The sequence below is a fragment of the Nycticebus coucang genome, chromosome 8, assembly GCF_027406575.1.
Source record: "Nycticebus coucang isolate mNycCou1 chromosome 8, mNycCou1.pri, whole genome shotgun sequence".
NCBI lineage: Eukaryota > Metazoa > Chordata > Mammalia > Primates > Lorisidae > Nycticebus > Nycticebus coucang.
In genome coordinates, this window is record NC_069787.1 from 97,494,020 (window position 1) to 97,516,506 (window position 22,487).

Below are 22,487 nucleotides of genomic sequence, written 5' to 3' on the forward strand. Positions count from 1 at the left end.
TTAATAAATTGTGGTATATGTACACCATGGAATATTATACAGCCTTAAAAAAAGATGGAGACTTTACCTCTTTCATGCTTACATGGATGGAGCTGGAACATATTCTTCTCAGTAAAGTATCTCAAGAATGGAAGAAAAAGTATCCAATGTACTCAGCCCTACTATGAAACTAATTTATGGCTTTCACATGAAAGCTATAACCCAGTTATAACCTAAGAATATGGGGAAGGGGGAGAGGGAGGGAAGGGAGGGGGGGAGGATGAGCGGAGGGAAGGAGGAATTATAGGATTGAATTACACCTGTGGTGCATCTTACAAGGGTACATGCGAAACTTAGTAAATGTAGAATATAAATGTCTTAACACAGTAACTAAGAAAATGCCAGGAAGGCTATGTTAACCAGTGTGATGAAAATATGTCAAATGGTCTATAAAACCAGTATATGGTGCCCCATGATCACATTAATGTACACAGCTATAATTTAATAAAAAAAAAGTAAAATATACAAAGAACTTTCTAAATTCAATAAGGAGAAAATAAACAACCCAAGTAAAAAATAGGCAAAAGATTTGGACAGATACTTCATCAAAAAAAAAGGTAATACAGTTTATCTATATATAAAGATGGCAAACAAACATAAAAAGATACATCATTAATCACTAGGTAAATCCAAGTTAAAACCACAGTGAGTGCCTATTAGAAGAGTCTAAAGTTAAAAATGACTGACCATACGAAGTGTTGGTGAGGAGGTAGAGAAACCTGTACTCTGCCAGCATATTCTGCCAGCACCAATGTAATATGGTACAACAACTTTAGAAAACAGGTTAAAAGTTACTTAAAAGGTTAAACGTACACCTCTTATATGTCCCAGCTATTCTACTCCTAGGTATTTACTTAAGAAAAATGGAAGTATATGTCTATACAAAAATATGTACATGAAAGTTCACACCAGCTTTATATGTAATAGCCAAAAACTGAAAATATGCAGATAGACAAACAAATTGGGGTATATTAGTATACTAATATGTATATTGGGGTATATCCATTCAAGGGAGTATTACTCACCAACATAAAGGAATGAACTACTGATACAAATAACAACGTGGGTCAATCTCAAATTAGAATGAATGAATGAAAGAAACCAGACCAAAAACAATGCTGTATAATTCCATTTATATCAAACTGTATAATTCCATTTATATCAAATTCAGAAAAATATAAACTAATCTATAATAATAAAAAGCAGATTAGTGGTTGCCTGGGCCCAGAGGTGAAGGGAATGGATTGACTTCAATGAGGCACAAGGGAACTTTTTGGGATGATGGAAATATTCTATATCTTGATTGTGATTGTGGTAACAAGACTGTACCTGTTTGTCAAAAATCAAAGAATTGTTTACTTTTTAACATGGTGAAAGTTACTATTTGTAAATTATAAAGCCTGACCAAAACAAACAAAAAGATGTAGTTACAACTGAAATGTCTTTAAGAACTCGACCTACCCATCACATGACATACTTCACACTACCCACTACTGCCACCCTGTACTCAAGGTAAAAACCACAACTTCTCCACAGGGCATTATGAATGGTCCAAAGCCAAGGCTGCAGATCCCAGGTGAGGCCCACACAAGACTCCCCATCAGTCTGGGAATTACAGTTTCCAAACACAGAAAGCCAGAGAGTCACACACTTCAGTGCAGTACAATTCCCAAAGCCTCAATCCCAGGCAGGTCTCCCAAGCAGTGGCCACCTAGTCTATATATGGGCTTTAGCTGCTTAGAGGTCCAAACATAGCTTGACAGGAGTTAGCAGCCAGGAGTGGCTGAGCTGAACCACACCACAGTGTGAGGTGATGTGGCAGAACACTCCCTGGGTGGAGGGTAGGGGTAATGGAGTCTTCGATTATTAACAACTGCTCAAGGTAGAAATTTCTCTTTTTAATTTCTAACACTGGACCTCACTCTCTGTCTAGTCTGCTTCTGAAACTGAAACTCTGTGTAACAGACAAAAGTCCAGGAGTTGGTCCATGGTTTGAGTCTGGGCCTCAGAGGAGAGAAGGAGGTGACTTGAGGCTGAGATGGACTATCTCACTCATCCTTCTTGGACAGACCCAGATGGGCATCCTGTCTGTCTGCTCTCCACTTAAAAAACCAAAGCATGTCACTATGTTCCCAAAGCAGGGCTGGGCACAAAATAGGATGAAATGGACACACACACACACACACACACACACACACGCATACACACAGATTAAAATCTTTTCATCAACTCTTTCATTGGACTGTACATTGCCACTCTGCTAAGTGAGGATAAGGAGGCTCATAGGCACAGATGCTTCTTGGTCCCAGGCCCTTGCCTTGGACAATTTTCCCTCATGAAAAGTTAACAGGCTTCCACATCTGCCTGCCTCCATGTTTGCTAAACCAGGTGGGAAACAGAACAGAGCTCAGTCTGGCTCAGCCTCATGTACAGCTTCTCATGTAGAAAAGGCAGGGCCGTTTTCCCAATTCTAAACTTAAAAAAAAAAACAAAAAACTTGGTACTGTATTCACCACACGCATTTGCAGACTAGATATACTATAGCCTTATTTGCCCTGTAATTTAGGGTTCTGGCCTGGAATCCAGAGGAAATTTCTGGTTTTAAACATAGCTCTGAACCCAAGAATAATTCTGGTTTCTTTTTTTTGGAGACAGAGTCTCACTATGTCACCCTCAGTAGAATGCTGTGGCGTCACAGTTCACAGCAACCTCAAACTCTTGGGTTTAAGCAATTCTCTTGCCTCAGTCTCCTAAGTAGCTGGGACTATAGGCACCCACCACAATGCCCGGCTATTTTTTTGTCACAGCTGTCATTGTTGCTTTAGCTGGCCCGGGCCAGGTTTGAACCTGCCAGCCTCGGTGTATGTGGCCAGTGCCCTACCCACTGGGCGCTGCCTAATTCTGGTTTCTTAAAACCATCTAACTTTTGGCAGTCCTGCCAATGTTCTTCAAAGCAGCCTGAGCATGAGGGTAGGGACTGGTACTGCTGGTGGCTTTCATCTAGAGGGCATGATCATGCAGGGTGCCTTTTCACGTTCCTCACACTAGGCTATGAAGAAGCAGGGTGCTGGGTCATCTATTCCTGAAAGCTCAAGAACATGGAGATAAAAGGCCTGGGAGCCTCCAAACCAAACCAGATGTTCCATAGAGATAACAGTCAGGCCTTAGAGACACTCCTTGACCCCAACCCCCTACCAATGGCAAACAGACAGGGTGGACTAAAATTGGATTAAAAGGTTCAGCGCTTGTAGCTCAAGCAGCTAAGGCACCAGCCACATACACCAGAGCTGGGGGTTTGAATCCAGCCTGGGCCTGCCAAACAACAACGACAACTACAACCAAAAAACAGCTAGGTTTTGTGACGGGCGCCTATAATCTCAACTACTTGGGAGGCTGAGGCAAGAGAATCGCTTAAGCCCAGGAGTTGGAGGTTGCTGTGAACTGTGATGCCACAGCACTCTACCCAGGCGACAGCGTGATGCTCTGTCTCAAAAAATAAATAAATAAAATAAAAATGGACTAAAAATTATAATAAAAATTTAAAAAATAAAAATTGTGAAGAGGTTGGAGGGTGGATCTAAAATGGAAGATGAAGCCGGGCGTGGTGGCTCACGCCTGTAATCCTAGCATTCTGCGAGCTCAAAGCAGGACGACAGCTTGAGGCCATGAGTTTGAGACAAAAATCGGCCAGCTGTTGTCACAGACACCTGTAGTCCCAGCAACTGAGGAGGCTGAGGAAGGAGGATTGCTTGAACCTAGGAATTTGAGGTTGTTGTGAGGTAGGCTAAGGCCATGGCATTCTAGCCTGGGCAACAGAAAAAGACTCTATCTCAAAAAATTAATTAAAAATAAAATAAAATAGGCTCGGCGCCTGTGGCTCAAGCGGCTAAGGCGCCAGCCACATACACCTGAGCTGGCAGGTTCGAATCCAGCCTGGGCCTGCCAAACAATAATGACGGCTGCAACCAAAAAATAAGCAGGTGTTGTGGAGGGCACATGTAGTCCCAGCTACTTGGGAGGCGGAGGCAGGAGAATCACTTGAGCCCAGAAGTTGGAGGTTGCTGTGAGCTGTGATGCCACAGCACTCTACCCAGGGCAATAGCTTGAGGCTCTGTCTCAAAATAAAATAAAATAAAATATAAAATGAAATGAAATAAAATAAAATGGAAGATGAGGGATCTGTGTGCCTGACCAGCTTTTGGATTTCAGCCTTTTTGCACACAGAACAGTGCCACCCAAGTCCCAGGACCATATGCTGTGTAACCCACTTTCTCATTTTACAGTCACCCTCACAGAGAGTAGTTCCTTTGAGGCAGGGACCACAGGCACCTCTGTCATCCAGTTAACCTGTGTTGCCCAGAGACTTGGTCATGTGGGAGATGCTAAATGCACGAACCAAGGAACTCCCTCTCTTCATCCAGGTCCAACTCAAGCCTGTGACAGCCACACGTGAACTAACCCCCACCTATCTGCTCACTCCCCAGCCTTGCTCTTGCAATGGTTTCCAACTATTTCCCCGCAAGCAAAAGGGGTGATTTTTCAAAAGACTGAGAAGATTGCCTTATAAGGCAGGAAATGGAACGTTATTCAGTGCCCAGATATACCTCCCAGGAGAAAGAAATGGAACAGGGAGCTCTGTCCTACTGAAAGGACACATGCAGGTGAGGGGAGCCATGGGGTGAAGGAGACAACAGAGCAGGGAGGGGAAGGCTAAGCAATTTCAAACTGGCAGAGGCCATGAGAAAGCAAGCAGCTATGCCTCTCCCACAGTGAGAATATTCCTTGGCCTGAAGGAAGTCTCTGGCCCTCTTCCCTGGAGGGATTCTCGGGGGGGGGGGGGGCAGGAAAACAACCCCCAGCCTTTAGGGGTGGGAGCCCTCTAGGTCATCACACTTGTTACAGCCAGAAACACATATTGGTGGGCAGCAAGGCAAGGTTGGGTTCAGGAACACAGAGAAGAGGGTAAGGCAGGGTGGGGTGATAAGGCCTGGGACCCTAAGCAGCCCAAGTACGTCCTTCTCAGGCCAGGACCATACTCCCGCTGACAGGATGTCCTAGAGTTGCTAGAGCAGATACACCACAGGAGCATCCTCAGAAATGACCACACAAGCAAGCAGACAATCCCACTCTGCAAGCCCTATGCTGGTGCCCAACACCTACGTAAGATCATTCCCTCTGAATACGCACAAGCCCCTTCTAGGGCTGCTTTTGCTCAGCTCAATTCCACAAACATTCCTAAGGGCCGACCATAGACCGGCACTGAGTATCTTAGGGTTACCTACTGCCTACCTAGAGACAGAAATGCCTACCGTCCCCACAGCAAACACCTGAACAAAGACACCCTGAAATGGAGAAGATTAAGGATTCTAATAAAGCCCAAGTGTTGACTGTAGATTTTTTTTTTAATTAAACTGCTTTGAACTAATTTTAAATTCGAAGAAAAGTTGCAAAAAATAGTAGAAAATTTCCATATATCCCTCTCCCAGCGTTAACATCTTATATAACCATAGAACAATGACTAGACCAGGAAATTAACAACTGGGACAAAACTATAACCAAACCAGGTACTCCATTCAAGCTTCAGTTTTTCTACTAATGTCCTTGATTCCTGATGCTCCAGAATTCTATCTAAGATTTCACATTTCATTTCAAACTGGCAGAGGCCATGAGAAAGCAAGCAGCTATGCCTCTCACACAGTGAGAATATTCCTTGGCATGAAGGAAGTCATGTGACCTGTGACCACACACATGAACTAACCCCCACCTACCTGCTCATAGGTGGGGGTTAGTTCACGTGTGGCTGTCACAGGTACTAAAGTATCAGTTCCTTAGTCCTCCCTTGTCTTTCATGACCTTGATATTTTGAAAGAATATAGATCAGATATTTTGTCAAATGTCCCTCAATCTGGATCTGACGTTACATCATGATTAGACTCAGATTATAAATGTTGACATCACCACAAAAATCATGTGCATGCTACACAAGGTCCACATAGATGGGACTTAGATTACTGTTGACCTTGATCAATACTGACACTGACCTCTCTACCAGGTTTCTCTAATGCAAAGTTACTACCTTTTCTACACAGTTAATTTTAGGGGACTGTAGATTTTTGAAAGGAAATAAATGTGTGCTGTCATTACAAACTCCACGTGTCAGCCCAGCTTGCTGATGGCTGCAGCTGCCCCACAGATGAGAGGCATCTAATGAAGATGAGCAGTGGAGTCGACATCTCTGGAAGACGCCAAGGCTCTCAGTGACAACGAGGAACAGTAGCGGTTTATTTATAGATCCACTTGAAGACAGCTCAATGTAACTACTGGAGTTGAATTTATAAAACCTCAGGAACAAAAGCTGGCTATTTTAAACTCTCCTTGCACTTAGTTCAATGGAGAGTGTTAAAGCCACCAACCACACCCCAGCCATCACTCCCAAGCTCTGTAATTCATATTTTGTGCAGCATTACAGGACTCAAGCCAAGCCTGCCAAGACAGATAACCAGGACTGGCTCTACCCAACCCACAGAAGCAGTGGGCCTCAGACCAGCCAGAGCCCTCAACCAGCAGACCCAAGCTTTCCAGGGAGGCATCATGGGAGGCCTTGTCCCATGGGGTCTCACAGTCTCTCTTTTCCTGGAAAATGAATTTGCAGACAGCTGTTGCAAACCAAGGTTACATCACCTCTCTTCCTCCCCCTGGAGACTTTGAAGAGGGCCAGCATCCCCCAGCGGATGCCTGCCCTAGAACTGCTGGCAATAGCTGGCCTACCTGCACCTGACACATCCCTAAGAAAGAACAAGGAACTCATAGTACCAAATCCTTCCTGATGACAGTAAGAGGTTGGTGTGAGCACAGAAGTCTCTCTGCCCCCAGCCCAATGATGGCTTCAGGCCAGACTCCTCAGACACCCCATGTACCAGAACAATCAGCAGGGGTAAGAGGGACAGGAGTTTTCTCAAAGGTTCCCACATCCTTTATTTAAACAAGAAGCATAAAAGAACATTTTTGGCACAATGCAGAAAATAAATATGGATAAGGTATTTGATATGAAGGATTATTAATTTTGTTGGGTGCAAAAAGAGCACTGTCATTATGTAATATATAAAAGTCCTCATTTAGGAGAAAATTTTATATATGGAATTAAAAAAATATTCTAAACTCTTCTAAAAAATGTGAGAAGAGATAGACAAAATAAGACTGACAAAATGCTTAAGCTAGGTGAGTGGTACACAAGGGGTCATTATATTAATAGTCTCTACCTTTTGTGCTAACTTGAAAATTCCCATAATACAAAGGTGTTTTGTTTTGTTTAATATAAAAGCTTCCTAGTGACTGACACAAGCTGTGGAGCTGAGGTCAGGTGAGGGGACCCCAACAGGAAGCTGAGCCACAGGATTACCCCTATTCCAGTATCCTGGAATTTGCAAGCATAGGAGGCAAATGATTTGTCTAAGTCCATGGAATATTCCAACCAGCCTTTGGCACTGTCACAGAGAAAGCCCCTGATGGCACTAAGAGTATTCAGCAAATCCTGCAGCAATGTCCAGACCTTCAAAGAAACTAATTGTAAGATAATCTCCATGGAAACCATCTATTCTGATTTCTTTCCATGGTAACCAATAAGAACATAAACACAAGCATTATCCAACACCCTTACACCACATGGGCAATGCTGCTATCCAATCTGGAAAATATAAACCACAAAGGAGTTTTTTCCATTTAAAATGAAAAGAAGTTCTAAAACTTCTTCTAGTCCAGACTGCAGACTATACACCCTCTGTCGCTCAGTCATCTACCCCCAAACTGATGAGGCCAGAAAGTGGCTTCTTTCATTTCGTTTGGGAACATCAAAAATGCTAAAAGGGAAGAGTCAGAGCCTGCCTATAGCCTCATACACTCAACCCATGCTGCCCACAGTTGGCAGGCACATGTCTTCCTAACTTAATATTCCTGAGCATTTTATGTACCGGGCACACATTGAGCAATATAGCAAGAGCAAGGCCTTAGCCCTCCAAGGAGAGTGGTCTGGAAAGGTAGAGCAGGAAGAATTCACCAACTCTGGCCTTCTGCAGAAGACTGCATGGAGGAGGTGCCATATGGAAAGGAACTGAAAGGATGAGTGCCACCCTACTGGGAACTGGGGACAGTGGCCCAAAGAACGTAAGCAACTGGGTTTACTTCTACGTGTAGCTCATTTCTTTCATTTTCAGGTCTCTGAATTTCAAAACATAGAATGAAACAAAAAGGAAAAGATCCTCACATGCCAAAGGACTCAGTTCTTTTCCATTCTTTCTGCTTTATACCACATAATTGGTGTAAGATTCTTCTTGTATCCTCTCTAAGCTCTTCTGTGGAAAGGTGAATTGTCAGTGTAGCCTCATGGGGCTGCAGATTACATGACATCACAATCAGCAAAATGGCAGTGGTACAGGAGTGGCCTCAGTGGCTGAAATGAAAGGTGCTCCAAGGCCTGCAGGTTGGCCCTGCCTGGGGAATCACAGTGAAGCATCACAGTGTTGAGACCCCACTGTCCTGTGGAGTCTGAAACAGGCTCATTTCCCCACATGCAAAAGTAAAACCACCAATAATCCTGAACCCGAGCTTTGGATGCCAAGCGGAAAGAGAACCCAAAAGAGTTCTGATGCTCTTAAAAGAGATAACAGAGCTCTCAAAGGAGTTTGTGTGGCTAGGTTTATGCACAAGGTATGTCCTGGTGCATGCACAGCTGGATCCAAAGGCCTCCAGGCTTGGTCTGGATCCCTGAGTCCTTCCTTCCTCAACACCATGCATAACACATTAATAGGCATATCTCAACACTCCAAGATGCCCTGAGCCCAGGAACAGAGTTAGTTTGATGTGTTGGGGGTGTGGGCTCCATGAAGTCAATTCTTTTCCAAGTTGAGTAATTGCTTGAATATCTTCTGACTCACCTGCAGCAAGCAGAAGGCCAGGAGTCTCCTTTAATAGTTTTGAAAATTAGGAGCCAGAACTAGGGTCAAGAAGGGAGAGGCTCCTCTCTCAGACACATAAATCTAGGGTTCACTCCTGCTCCAAACACCTACACAACCTCTCTTGCTAAGCATTCCCTCCGATCCACACTTCTCCCTGCTACTAAAAGCGAATGCCAGGTCAGAAATTTGTGTTCTCAGTAAAAGACCCACATTCTCTATGTGCCTAAGCGAGAAAGCAAATCTGCTATATAGTTTGTATCCCCTCAAAATTCCTATGTTGAAATCCTAACCCCAAAGTGATGCTATTAGGAGGTGGGGTCTTTGGGAGGTGATTAGGTCATGAGGGTGTAGTCCTCAAGATTGGGATTAGTGCCTTATAATATAGCCATAGATATCTAGCTAGCTCCTACCACCATGAGGACAAGTGAGAAGGAGCCATCTATGAACCAGAAAATGGATCCTCACCAGTTACTAAATCTGTTGGCACCTTGCTCAGACTTCCTAGCATGTAGAATTGTTACAAATGAATTTCTATGTTTATATTCTACCTAGTCTATGGTATTTTGTTATAGCAGTCTGAAGGGACTAAGACAAAATCTATGCAGCTAGCACGAATGGGTCTCTTCTCTCCCCTTCCCAACCCTATGACCCCTCAGGCAAGGTACCTGGAATGAGAACCCAGATCCTAAAAACCCACAGGCATCCAGGACCCCAAGACCCTCAGCACAGGATCTAGTGCCAAGAATCTCTGGGTGAGGAAGCAGGGCCCCAAGAATCCCTAAGTCAAGCCACCCTGTGGTGGTGTAACAAAACAGAAACATGGCAGCTGAAGTATGGGCACAGGATGTGGCTAAGGCTAAACCTTCAGGCCCAGAGAAACTGGGTGGAAGAAACAGGCCATCCCTGGGCAAGTATGAGGCCTCAGGTTCAGATTAGACATTCCCAACCTACCCAACCCTCTTCCTAAGGGTTTTGAGAACCATGCCCTGAGGAGTCAGAGGGGTAGCCAGGGTGGAAAGAAGAGAAAAGGTCTGTTTCTACCCACCTGACAGATTTGCCTTCCTGTCTGGGAGCACAGAGAACTTGATTTTGTCATCAGGAAACAACTAAAGCCCACAAGGGTCTAAAAACCTCACTGGCCCTCCTAAGGGCAACTTACAGAGAGGAATCAACGTAGAAAATGATCCTGTTCAGAACTGTCCTCATCTCTACATACTGTCCCTCACCCAGAAGGTTCTGAACATACAGTCACCCTAACTGGCTTTTAGCCAGCCAGAGAGGGAGAAAGAAACCTTATTAAAATAGCTATAGCTTGGTGAGCATTTTCCTTGTGCTAGGGAGGGTGCCAAGTGCTAGTAGGCATCCACCGCCCATTAAATCTCTCAAAACAGGGCCCGGCATCTCCCCATTTGATAGAAGAGGACACTGTGCCTCATAGACGTCTAGCCACTTCCACAGCAGGATTACAGAGCAGGCAAGGAAGAAACAGGATTCAATAAAAGATTGGTTGAAAGACAGAACCTCTTAACCATAGGTGAGCTTTTCTCCTTCAAATGAAATGTTCAGAGGTGAGTAGAGAAAAGCCCTCAGCCCCAGGGCTCAAGGTTAATGTCGGAACCGGAAAGTAGCCAACCCTGAGAACTCAGGAAGTGGGTTGTTTTTTTCCCCAGTATCATTGAACTCTGTGTTCTTACCCTCCCAGCACAGCTTTTCTTCCCAATTGCATAATGGGCTCTCAGACATTTGGAGGGGGGGGCACCAATAAGAATAAATCAAACAAATGTATCTTTGCTCTTTAAAAGTGGTTAAAAAATGCTTCTGTGGTTGGTGTCTATCCTATAGTGGCTGGGGTTTGGAGGCAGGTGCTAAATCCAAGGTCAGCCAAGACACCAGGGCCTTTATGCCTTAGAGACAGGTCTCAAAGCGTAGACAAGGGAAGAGAGGGTGAGAGGGTCTGGGTTGCAGCAGGGAACAGATCTAAACATAAGACCCTTGAAAACACCAGCACAAATACTTGCTATGGACAACTCCCTGGGGCCCCAATCTGGGAGGTGTGCTCTTTTGCTCACAATGGCTCTTCAAACCTTCCTCCAGCTTCGTAGCTTGTCACAGTGCAGAACATGGAGCTTCCTGCCTGCCCTTAGCCTAGAGCATGGCCTGGAATCCTTCATCTGCAACTTTCCCCCACCACAAGCCCTGAAATCCCTCCTCGTGCACAACTCAGCCAAGAATAGAGGGAAAATGGAACCCATTATTCTCATTCTGAATGGCTGGGAAATGGCTTTTGCTTTTCAACATGAAATGTGCCTAAAAATAAGCTGTGATTTTCAACCAGAGTTTGAAAATAGCTCTGCAGTGAACAGAGCTCTATTCAGAGTGGGCTCAAGGACAACCTTCCTTCTAAGATCTGAGAGTTGAAACAGCTTCTCTGAAGCAATCAGAGAAGGGGTCATGAGTAGGGGGTTTTCCAGGGTGCAGGGACTATCACAGGCTCGCAGGCTGCCCTGCCATGGTCTGCTGGTGGGTGAGAACAGCAAGGGGTCCATGTTGGGTCTGCCTCTCTGGTTTTTGACTGCTACACCAGAATGGGTACATAGTTAGAAATTCAACACCCACACCTAGCCCAGTGGACCTTCTAAGATCTCCAAATGCCCAGGATTGTTTCATGCAGCTTTGGGGGCTGAGGCCCAGTATGCAGACAGAGCTGAAGTGGGTAGAGGGTATCAGATTCACAAGCTCTTGGGGTATGACTGCAGTGCTCCTGGCTCCTTGAGAAGTCAAACCACCCTGGAAAGCCCCAAACCACTAACCAGATATTCTCTCAGAGCCAGACAAGCCTTTTAGGCAGGAAGGGCAAGAAAACACCTACTAAGTAAAGAAAATCAAGGTGCTAAAGGCGAGAGATCTTTTGTTCAGAAGAGTCCAGAAGAGTCAAACCAAAGGACATTTCTACAAAATGGGCTTCCATTAGAAACTCAGGTTGAGAAACCCTGGGCTATGGCTACTGATGGGACCACAGATCTGGCCTAATTAGGTAGAGTCTTCACAGCCAAGAATGTTAGAATGGCCGGGCCCCACCCCCTCTCTGTACTCCTCCCCTCCTTCCCAGCCCCTCCCACCTCACATCAATACTCTTCCCTCCACCAAGACAGCCCCATCCCCAGGTACATTCTTGCATACCTCCCACTGCTGGGTCAGCTTCTCTGGGCTCACTCCTGAGGCAAGACTTAATACAGTGACTCTCAACTAGGGGCACGTTTTTCCCCCAAGGGACATCTGGCAATACCAGAAGACAGTTTTGGTTGTTACCAGAGATGCAGAGCAGCATGCTATGGACATCTAGTGAGTAAAGGGCAGGAATGCTGCTAAACGTCCTACAATGCACAAGATAGCACCCATCCCTCCACCCCTGCTGCCCCAGCAAAGAATTATCTGGCCCCAAACACTGCTACTGCCAAGGTTGTAAAACCCTGGGTTACTGCAAGACTGGTATATGGACAGAGGTAGAGGGACAGGGGAGAGTCTTGGGCTCTCTTTAAGGCTGAGATACCAAGGCTAACCACAGAATCAGTCCCAGATACTATCTCAGCACCAAGGAAAGCCTTGGAAGGGCAAGAACACAAGCATCAGCTTCTCTCCTATCTCTGGAGAAAACCAAACCACTACCACTGAACAGTTATATTAGTAGCTGTCCTCAGTCTGGGAAGATGAAAAAATTCTGGAGATAGATGGCAATGGTTGTACATTATAAATGTAATTAACATCATTGAGCTGTACACTTAAAAATGGTTAAAACTATAAATTTTATGTTATATATATTTAACCACAATAAAACAAAACCAACCAACCAAAAACTTAGCTCTCCTTTAGGGCTGGGAGTCCTAAGATCAGAGAAGCCCTAAACACGTACGAAACATGGAGTGTACATATCTAGAAGTGGGCCCACACATCCACTCAGTTTCAAAGGGCCTTATGATAAGCAAGGAAAGAGACCTGATCTCAACCAAGAAGGATTTTAGGATTAACGTATCACTTCAATGGGTAGTAGAGCTCATGTCAGGGCCTGCCTATGAGGGTATTCAGGTACCACTGCGGAAATGGAGGAATGAGTGCTTTGCCTGAGTTCAAACAGCTAGGGTTCAGACACATTTCTCTGACCCCAAAACCCATATACTTTCCTTCACTTGAGCCCACATGGTGATAGCCATTGGGCAGAGCTGTGATGACAACTCTAACACAGGCTTAAAGGTAGTTTGGGAACAAATGGTTGCCCTGAGTCCCGCTAAACTGTTCACCCACCCATGGCTCATTCTGTTGCACTGGCTTCCTCACCCCACAGCTTCACTCCAGCTAGTTAGGCCCCCAGCTCTGGGAAGCAAAGGTGCCCCATACTCTACCTCTGAGCCAGGAATGAAGGAACAAGTAGTTCATCCAAGTTATTTCCCTAGTAACTATAAGAAAAAGAACACAGAATTCTCCCCCAGTGATAGATACTAGCCATTCCAAAAAGGCAAATGGCAGCGCCCTCCCCTGGAATGGAGAAAAGCAGCCAGGTAGCCCTTCACCACCTGCAGTTTCTTGCTTTCCTCAGAGGGACCAGTACCCCCAGGTCTAGGCATCTGAGACAGATGAATAGGCCCCAGAGGGCTCATCTGTGACAGAGCACCAGCTTTACCCACTCATTCGGACGAGATAAGGAATAACCAGGGCAGCACAGGTAAAAAGCTTTGGCTGTGCCTGATTCAGGTAAGTGCCCCAGAGATAAGAGTCATAGGAGAGAGGGTAGGGACTCAGAGGTCTGGCTGGGCCCCCAGGGGATCCCAGCCCTACAGTTTGACATGCCTTTCTAGATAGAAGATGAACTGGCAGAAAGCAGAGCCAGTCATCCCCCGACAAACCCAATGGTTGAGCAACTAGCCACTCATTCTCAAGTGCAGAGGAAGAACAAAAGCTCTTCTAGCCAAGGGGCCAGCCAGGAGGGCAACCCCTGGAAGAAAAACCATAGATCCCAAATTAGCCTACTCCTAGAGGCAGCCCTACACAGATCAGGGCCATGGGGACGAGGGTTAGAGATACAGTGTGTCTGTCCACTGGAACCACAGAAAGCCATGGGATGGACTCAGGAGGCTTCCTGGTTCTATTCTGGGCCCCATCCTTGACTCGCTGGGGGCCTTGGGCGAGCTGTTTCCTGTTGTTTGGGACAGTTTCCATGCATGGGGGGAAGAACACGCCACCTCTAAAGTCCAAGGGGGAGATATTTAAACAGCCTGTGGCCATAGGAGCCTAAAACTCTTGGGGTTCCACAAACTTGGCTTTGATTTTTTTTTTTTTTTTGCAGTTTTTGGCTGGGGCTGGGTTTGAACCCACCCCCTCCAGCATATGGGGCCAGCACCCTTACTTCTTTGAGCCACAGGCGCCGCCCGGCTTTAATATTTATTTCAGCCAAAGGTGAATACAATCTTATTTAATGAGAATATATCAGTTATTAACTTTTCCCCAAAATATCTGTCAAAAAATATTAACTATTTTAATTCAGGAAAACCGAATGCCCTTTTATCCACAAAGGTACTAATGGTTCATGGTTGAGGAAGTTCCTCTCCATGTCAAAAATAAATAAATAAATGCATAAAATGCAGTGAAAGCAACAGGGCTGCGGCCTTTTCCCTTTATTCCAGCTGTGGTCTCAGGCCCTGACACCTCCTGTAGCCCCCACATTTGAGTCCCAGGCCCTGGCGTCAGTACTCAGTATGGACTCAGTACTGGCCCCCTAGGTCTCAATCAACCAGCAGCATGTGCCATGGAAACACTCCCTCCCAAATGGTCCGGGAGCCAGGGCACCTGGCAGCTTGCTTTAACAGCCTTCCTTGTCTCAACTGTTCCCTCTGGATTAGAAACAAAGCACCATGAGTGTCAAAGTATTATTTGATAGACGATGAGATTGCACTAGAGTCCCTTTTCCAAGATCTGAAGCCTCCAGGCCTCCACCATCTCTGAGCCCAGTGCTATTCACCATGACTTAGCCTGCAGAATCACAAGGTATAGGACATGCCTGGCAAGCCACTTACCAGATTTCCGGCAGAGCTGGCCAGTGTGGCTGGGGGTCTCTGCACTTTTAGGACTTCTCCATAATCAATATCAAAGTTACTCTTCCAAACCATCACCTGCCAAGACCAACAAGCACACAGAATTAGTGGGGGAAAACTCCTGTCAGTCCACCTTCACTGAGAGAGTGGGCCTAGAGTGACCCCCAGAGTTCTGGGCCATGTGTGGTATAGCAGTTTTCACCTGACACACCAACTCTACTCCGGGACCTGCACTATCTCCTGGGGAACAGTTTTTTGGGACATGCCTCAAGAGGACCTAAATGTGCCACCAGGAAGGAGTATCACTGTATGGCAACACAGGCTTTGGCACTTGTTGGTCCTTCTGCCTAGGGTGTCCCAGGCCCATGTTTTGCAAGGCTGGCTCCTTCTCAGACTGAAGTGTCTGCTTCAACACCACCTTCTCAGACAGGCCTTCTCTGGCCTCCTACTAATTTTTATCATAGCCCTCTATTTCCTTCACAGCATCAGAGTCAATGGTTTATTTAATCTATTCGTCCCTTTTCCTTGTGTTCCATCTTTTTCCCTACTAAAACTCCTAAGGTCCCCAACCAAAAAAAAAAAAAAAAATTATTGGATAAAAAAAACAATTAACATATGGACTTTAGGCTAGACCCCCGGGGTTAAGATCCTGGCTTCACTCCTTTCCGCGTGGCCCAAGGCAAGGGACTCAATTTCCATGTGTCAGCTCCCTCACCTGGGAAAAGGGGATGATCCTACTTCTCACAAGGCTGTGGGGAGGCTCACAGGAGACAGCTTGTCACAGACACTGGTACGCAGGAAGCACTCAGTAACACAACCATTATCCCAAGGCCATAAAAATTGTGTCCTACTGTGAATTTCTTCCCATAAACAGACTCATGTCCCCAAGCCTCCTCAACAAAAGTCGAGGGACGTGCCAGGCTGGGAAGCAGGAGCGCCCCCTGCTGGAGGCTGCTGGCCACGTGTGGCTGTGTGCTTCTAGGGCCTCTTCCAGGATAGCTGGCTTGGGCTCCACAAAAGAACTGTGGAGTATGATCTGTGGTTAGCTAAGGCCAAAGAAACACCATCATATCCTGATGTGGAGGCCTGCTCGGGTTATGATGAACATTCAATGTGTCCTGGATGCCATCCCCATTAGGACGCAGCTGTGAGCCCAGTCTTTGGGAGGCTCCATACCACAACCTGAGCAGCTCCACTGTTTACTGCTCCTGGGTAGATGGCAGGGTCTCACATCCATCACCTTACAAACCAAACAGCAGCACATACACCCTTGTTTACAGAGTCTTTATGTAACTGCAAATCTAACTACTAAATAAATCCCTAGGAATGGCTATCATGGATGTGAAGAGATAATGCCAAGCATCACTTCAAAACAGCTCTCAGAGCAGATTTTAAAAAGGCGGCCTGGAAGCTGACAGTAACAGATGCTTGAGGAGGGGCCAGTTGGGGTGGAGGCCCTACTTTCTACTAGGCAATTTATTTCACCATGACTCTATTTACTGTGTGAGTTTACTGTACCAGTTTTCCTGTCTTCTAAGCAACAGCCAGGCCTCCATGCTCAGAGAAGGTTCAGGGATCCCCTTTGCCTTCCTCTTCCCTTGCCTGCTAGTGTAGGGGCTGCTGCTGGTGTGAAATGACATCTGCTATCTCTAACTCAGGCTGTGATCAAAGAGTTGGTGGCTCCCCTTTACCTTACTGAAAGAGATTCCACCAAAATCAGCACATTTGGCTGGGTCTAGGGCTTATGCAGGCCAACAAGACTTATTCGAGCAGAGTAGCCAGAGCTGTGAGGCCCAGGGATCTACCATCTCAACAGCTTTTCCTCCCTGCCTCAGGAGAGTGGAGTGCTCTGGACAAGTGGCTGTATAAGCACTCTGAAGAAAGACTGTGACAGATAGACTCCTCAGTGCTCCAGGCCTCCTTGGTGGCAGGCTCTGGGATAGACCCCAGGGACAGGGTGTCTACCAGGAGACAAGTCATCGATATTCAGCAGTTTGGGCAGGAGGCACCAGAGCTGATAGGCTGAGGCCTCAGCACAAAGGGTTATGAGACAGGACAGGACCTCCTCACTACGTCCTCTGTCTGTAGCCAAAAATATTGAAGGTGGTGACCCCACAAACAATCCACAAGGGGGCTAGGAAGCAAAAGGAAGTAGATAATGAAGCAAAGGATTCCAGGGCAGGAGCACAGCTCTGAAGTCAGATGGCTCTGGTGCCTGTCCCAGCACTGCCATTTGCTGGGACTCAGTGTCTTCATCCAAATGGGAACATGAGACGACCTTCCCCAGAGGTCTGTCATGAGAATTAAATCAGGTATAAAGCTCTTGTCACACTGGCCACATAACCAGGCCCACAGTAAGTACACAATAACTATTATCTATTCATTTATAATCAGTAACAGAACTAAGAAACTTCAAGTTTTTCAAAGCAACCATAGCCCAGACTCCTTCCAATCCACACTAGTCTGAGTAGTGAGGGTTCTGAAATGCTGCCATGAGATCAGCACCAGCAAGAGACTCATTCTGGGGACACACCTTAGATCTAAGCACCCCCACCCCATCCTCCATCAGGTCCTCTTCAATTGCTAAAAGCCAAAGAGCTGGTGAAACCTGGCCCATCCCCAAGACAGGCTCCAGCCTCTTGTTTTGTTCTGAGCAGAATCAGCTCAGATTCCTTAGACCATTCTCTACTTACTTGTTCATCAGAGCCTCCAGAAGCAAAATACTCCCCTGTTCTTGAAAAGGCAACAGTGGTGGCTGGTCCCTAGAAGACAAAAAAAGAACACCAAAGGTCACTCTAAATTCCAAATGCACATGAAGAAAACTAGCAGTTCCTGAATGAAAGCAGAAGCGGCAGCAGGATAAAGGGCTGAGAGTCCATTCTGTCCATAGTGCTCCTAACCAATGGTCAAGAAGTTGCCCTGCTATCCTGAGCACCACAACAGGACAGAGGCCAGGCCACAGGATCGTGGATGGGCAGAAATGAGTAAACAAGACAATCCACACTGGCAGCCCTTCAGGGCTGGCCTTATTGTCCTTGCCTGCATCTCCAACAAGAAGCCAGAGGTCAGAGAGAGACACTGACTCACCTCAGGCCATAGCACTGGGACCAGAACTCATTCCTTCTGGCTTCTCCCCAACACTGCTCTGCTACAGGAAAGTGGGGAGGAGCCAGGGAGGAGCCAATGGCTCAAGCAGACAGGACAATTGGGGATCCAAGTGACAAGAAAAAGGCCAGGGAGCAAGTTATCAAAGGTGCTCGGGCAGTAGAGCAACATGATGCATCCCTCTAATCTGTAGATGACTTTTCTAACGTTCTAGACACAGGCGTCCTCAAACTTTAAACAGGGGGCCAGTTCACTGTCCCTCAGATCGTTGAAGGGCCAGACTATAGTTTTAAAAAAGAACTATGAACAAATTCCTATGCATACTGCACATATCTTATTTTGAAGTAAAAAAACAAAATGGGAACAAATACAATCACACCACCTCATGTGGCCCACGGGCTGTAGTTTAAGGACCCCTGTAGAGTGAAGGATGATGTGCCTGCTCTGGCATCCCACGTGCTGAAGGATGGGGGCAGGGCATGCATCACTCGGATACCCTTCCAGGTGGACAGTCATTGAGGGATCAACTAGAATTATGGGAGAGGGGGTAAGTTCGAGTAATGTTTACTTGATTCTTAGGACTTGATCCTAGACTCTACTTACAACAGTTAGGAATCTTTGTCATTTTCCATACTTTGAATCTTTTAACAGTGCTATATATGGCATTGCTATAATACAAAAACAAAACAAAACTGTTTTTATTTTGAGGAAAAACAAAAAGGGAACAGAGAAAAGGGAAGGAAACCAGTACATGGAGTGTCAAAAAAGACAGACCCTTGGCCTATCCAGAGCTCATTGAGTAATGACAGATTTCTAAGAAGGCACAAAAACTAAGTATTTGTGGGCCACTCTCCCTTCCTGTCATTATTCAACCAGTATATGCCACTTTAGGAACAAGATGTCAGAGGCAGAGCAGAACACAGAAGAATGTGGCTAGCAGCCCAGTAGCCCACAGCCCAGCAGGGGGATCAAGACCAGAGAGCAGGAGTTAGGAGCCCTTTAAGTAAAAGTGCTAGTGCTGTCTGCAGACACTAAGCCCCAGGAAACTCCAGAGATGGAGCCTACATCAAGCTGTGTGGGCCCATAGTCTTTTCCAATAGCATGTATTTACCAAGAGGACTGTGTGCCTCCTGCTCCAGGTATCTCTGTGTTCTTGAAAAGAGAGGCCATCCATGAAGACTCCTTCCTGTTCAACTGCCTAGGTAGGGCCTACACAAGCAACTCTGGGTACTCAGAGGATGGTAGAGAACACTGGCCCTGGATTCCACTGTGGGTTAAAGCCAATACAGATCAGACTAAACTACAGAAAGGAATCTCTACTGCTAACATGCTTCAGGCCCTGGAAACTCCAGAGAACCTAGGCCCTCATCAACTTTCTAGGCCCTCTCTTCCTCCCTTCCTCATTGTTCTGGACCACTGGACTATTCACTACTCTTCAAACACAATGAGCCAGACAGAAAGTATCTTTTCTTTATGTTCTTTCTGTCACCTCCTGCACTGAACTCTTAATTCAATTATTTTCAATCTTTCTTAGTTTCAAATAAATTCATTTAAGGCTATAAGTTTGCCTCTGATGATTACATTCAAGTCCCCAGTATGCCACATTTTCACTGTCATTCACTTCCAAATGTTTAGTTGCTACTGCAATTTCTGCTTTAGCCTATCGGTCGTTTGGAAGTACATTCTAAATTTTCCCAACTTTAGTCCGGGCACTAGGGAAGTCTCCTCTTATCATTGCCAGTGGTGAGATATGATACATCCTCTTTGAATTGTTCTAGCTACATAATGACTTACTCCTTTTATTTAATTAATCATTCTTCATGCATCAGGACACCAGTTTGGTGCAAGGATGTTGCCATTTCTTCCCACAGGTAAGAACTGCCCTTGGGTATGTCCACAGTGACTCTCAAGTGTGACTCTAAGAAATAGTTCTTGGCTAGGCCTTGCCCAGTATGGATTCCAGCCTGTCTACGACTACCAGAGGTCCCTACCTGATTCCATGCTAGGTCTACTAGCAGGGATACTTCACAAGCTCAACCAGGGCCTCCCTCCCTGCCCTGAAAGACCAATCTTCAGAGAGATGCTCCTGCTTGATCAATCAAGAACACTAGAGGAAGCCTGGCCTCCTTCCCTGTTCTCCCTTTTCTCCCTCCTGACCTAGCCACACTCAGCCCTTGAACTTGGCTGGACCTACATCTAGTCATTTCACCACTTGCTGCCTCTCCCTTGCCAATTTCCAGACCCAAGGGTCCCACATTGTCTTCTTTAAACAGTTCTTCAAATGACAAAGCATCAATGAAGCTTAAAAAAAAAAAAGGTAATCAAAAGAGCCTGTGGTGATTAGATAAGATTTCACAGTCATGTTTGCTCTCACTCAACTGCCCCTGTAGCTTATCCAAACCCCTCTGCTCACCTCACCCTCTCCCACCTGACTTGCTGAAGCCCCTAAATGCCTAGACCCTACCTACAACAGTTACACTGGCAAAAGTCCAGCCAGGTACCCCCACCCTCCACCACCTTGAAAGGGTTGCACACTCCATAGTGAACAATTAAGATCGTCACACTATATGCCCCCTCAGAGATCCAAGGAGAGTGGGTATCAGAGAACAGACCATGGAGGCCCAAAAGGGTACATGGCAAAGAAACTGCAACCCAGCCCACTGGCCTGCTTTTTCTAGACTCCCACCAACAAGCCCCTGCACTCATTTACCAGCATCTACTGTGTCCTAGTGGTGAGCTACAGGGCCATCACAGCTCAATGAACAGGGAGTAGGCACTTTGTAGCAGTTGCCGCCTAGGGACACAGAGGTTCTCTCCTAACCCTGGCTGAGGACATCTACTCCTCCCCCTCAACACTAGGTAGATGGCAGGGGACAGAGGGCCAGGCTGACCTCTTGGTTACTTAAAATGGAGTAAATGAACTGTTCTTTCTCTTCATGTCCTTTTACCTCTTACGGGAAGTACCCAATTATCCAGGCCAGGTATGACCCTCTCAAGTATCAAAATAATCCTCCAAAATTAAATGACTATACAAGGGCTGCAGAGCTCTTAAAGAAACAAAGGAGGAGAGGCACATTCCAAGATCTGCCTTCTACCTGGAGCGGCCTAAGGGGCAGCCCTCAGTGCCCAGGCCACTCTGTCACTCTTCTGCCTGCCCTCTTTGGGGGTGATTCTCCTTTGTTGCCGCTTCCAAAGCCCTGGCCTAGGGTCCGGTCTTGCGCAAGTACCCAGTAAACATTGGCTAGTCCCACACTGTAAGCCTGTGAGTTACTGCCACCTGAGCCTCCACCCACAGCCCTGAGCACAGACAACAGCTTCTGTGCAGATCTGGGCCCAACACAAGGGCTGCTCACCTACACTGGGGGCCAGTGCGGGTACGTGGAGCCACATGCAACTCAGTCACTCTTCAGCAACACTCACACCAACTGCACAGCCACAAATACCAGATTTAACTACCCACCCACAACCCACCCACCATCCTCTCCCAAATAACTCTAGGGAACTTAAACCAAATGAGCATGGCTCAAGATTATAATTTAGAAAATACAGAAAAATAAATATGTATTTCTAGCACACTGTCCCCACGCTTGCCACACAGGGCTATGAGGGCCTCTCTGGGGGCACAAGGCTTTGAATGACAGTGGTAGTCTGTGGGGAAGCCCTTCCCTCTCCTGGCCAACATTCCCTTCTATAAAATGTGGGGGTGAGACAGGATGATGAGGCTCCTTTGTAGCTCTGACAACTCAAAATCTGCATTGCATCTAGAGACAAGCTAGGACTCCGTTCCTCCTGCTTACATATCACAGTCATGCCACATCCCCCAAGCAAGACTTTCCAGAGCCTCAGACAGGGCATCAGTACCCCTGGCCAGCCCGATGCTACCACATGGGTGTCCTGATATCCATCCTCCATTAGTCAAGCCCTGCAAAAGATGACTTGATGGATGGGCCTAATAAAGAGCACTGCAAATGGACCTACCCACCCAGGCACCAGGCAAGGCAAAGCTACCAAAGATAGCTGGTAGGGACAAGCAAGTCTGGGTAGGGAGTAACCTTAGCTCACCCACCAGGAGAAAGACTTCAGAAGCTGCAGGAAAGAAATGCCAAAGCAAGATGTTCTGGGGGAGAGGACAACAATCCTAAGTGAAATAAAAAGCCAGATATACCTCTGAGAGAAATCCCTGAGTGCAGGAGAAGAGGGGAGGCAGGCAAACTGCCATCCCAGTTTGGGGAGAGACTGATGGCCACAGTCCTGTGCCTATCCAGGGAGTGGCTAACTAGACCTAGTTTCTTTTTTCTTTCTTTTTAGA

The 22,487-nt window shown here is 46.3% G+C and overlaps 1 protein-coding gene across 8 annotated transcripts in view; it reads right to left on the reverse strand.

The window, feature by feature from the left end:
• The window catches only part of POC1A (POC1 centriolar protein A), a 132,713-nt gene that overhangs the window by 51,393 nt on the left and 58,833 nt on the right, over positions 1–22,487 (reverse strand). For all 8 annotated transcript variants that reach the window (XM_053600025.1, XM_053600026.1, XM_053600021.1 and 5 more), the window contains exons 8-9: positions 17,767–17,835; positions 15,056–15,151 (exon numbers count right to left, since the gene is read on the reverse strand). In XM_053600025.1, coding sequence (XP_053456000.1) covers positions 15,056–15,151; positions 17,767–17,835 — 165 coding nt within the window. The remainder of the gene's footprint in view (positions 1–15,055; positions 15,152–17,766; positions 17,836–22,487) is intronic.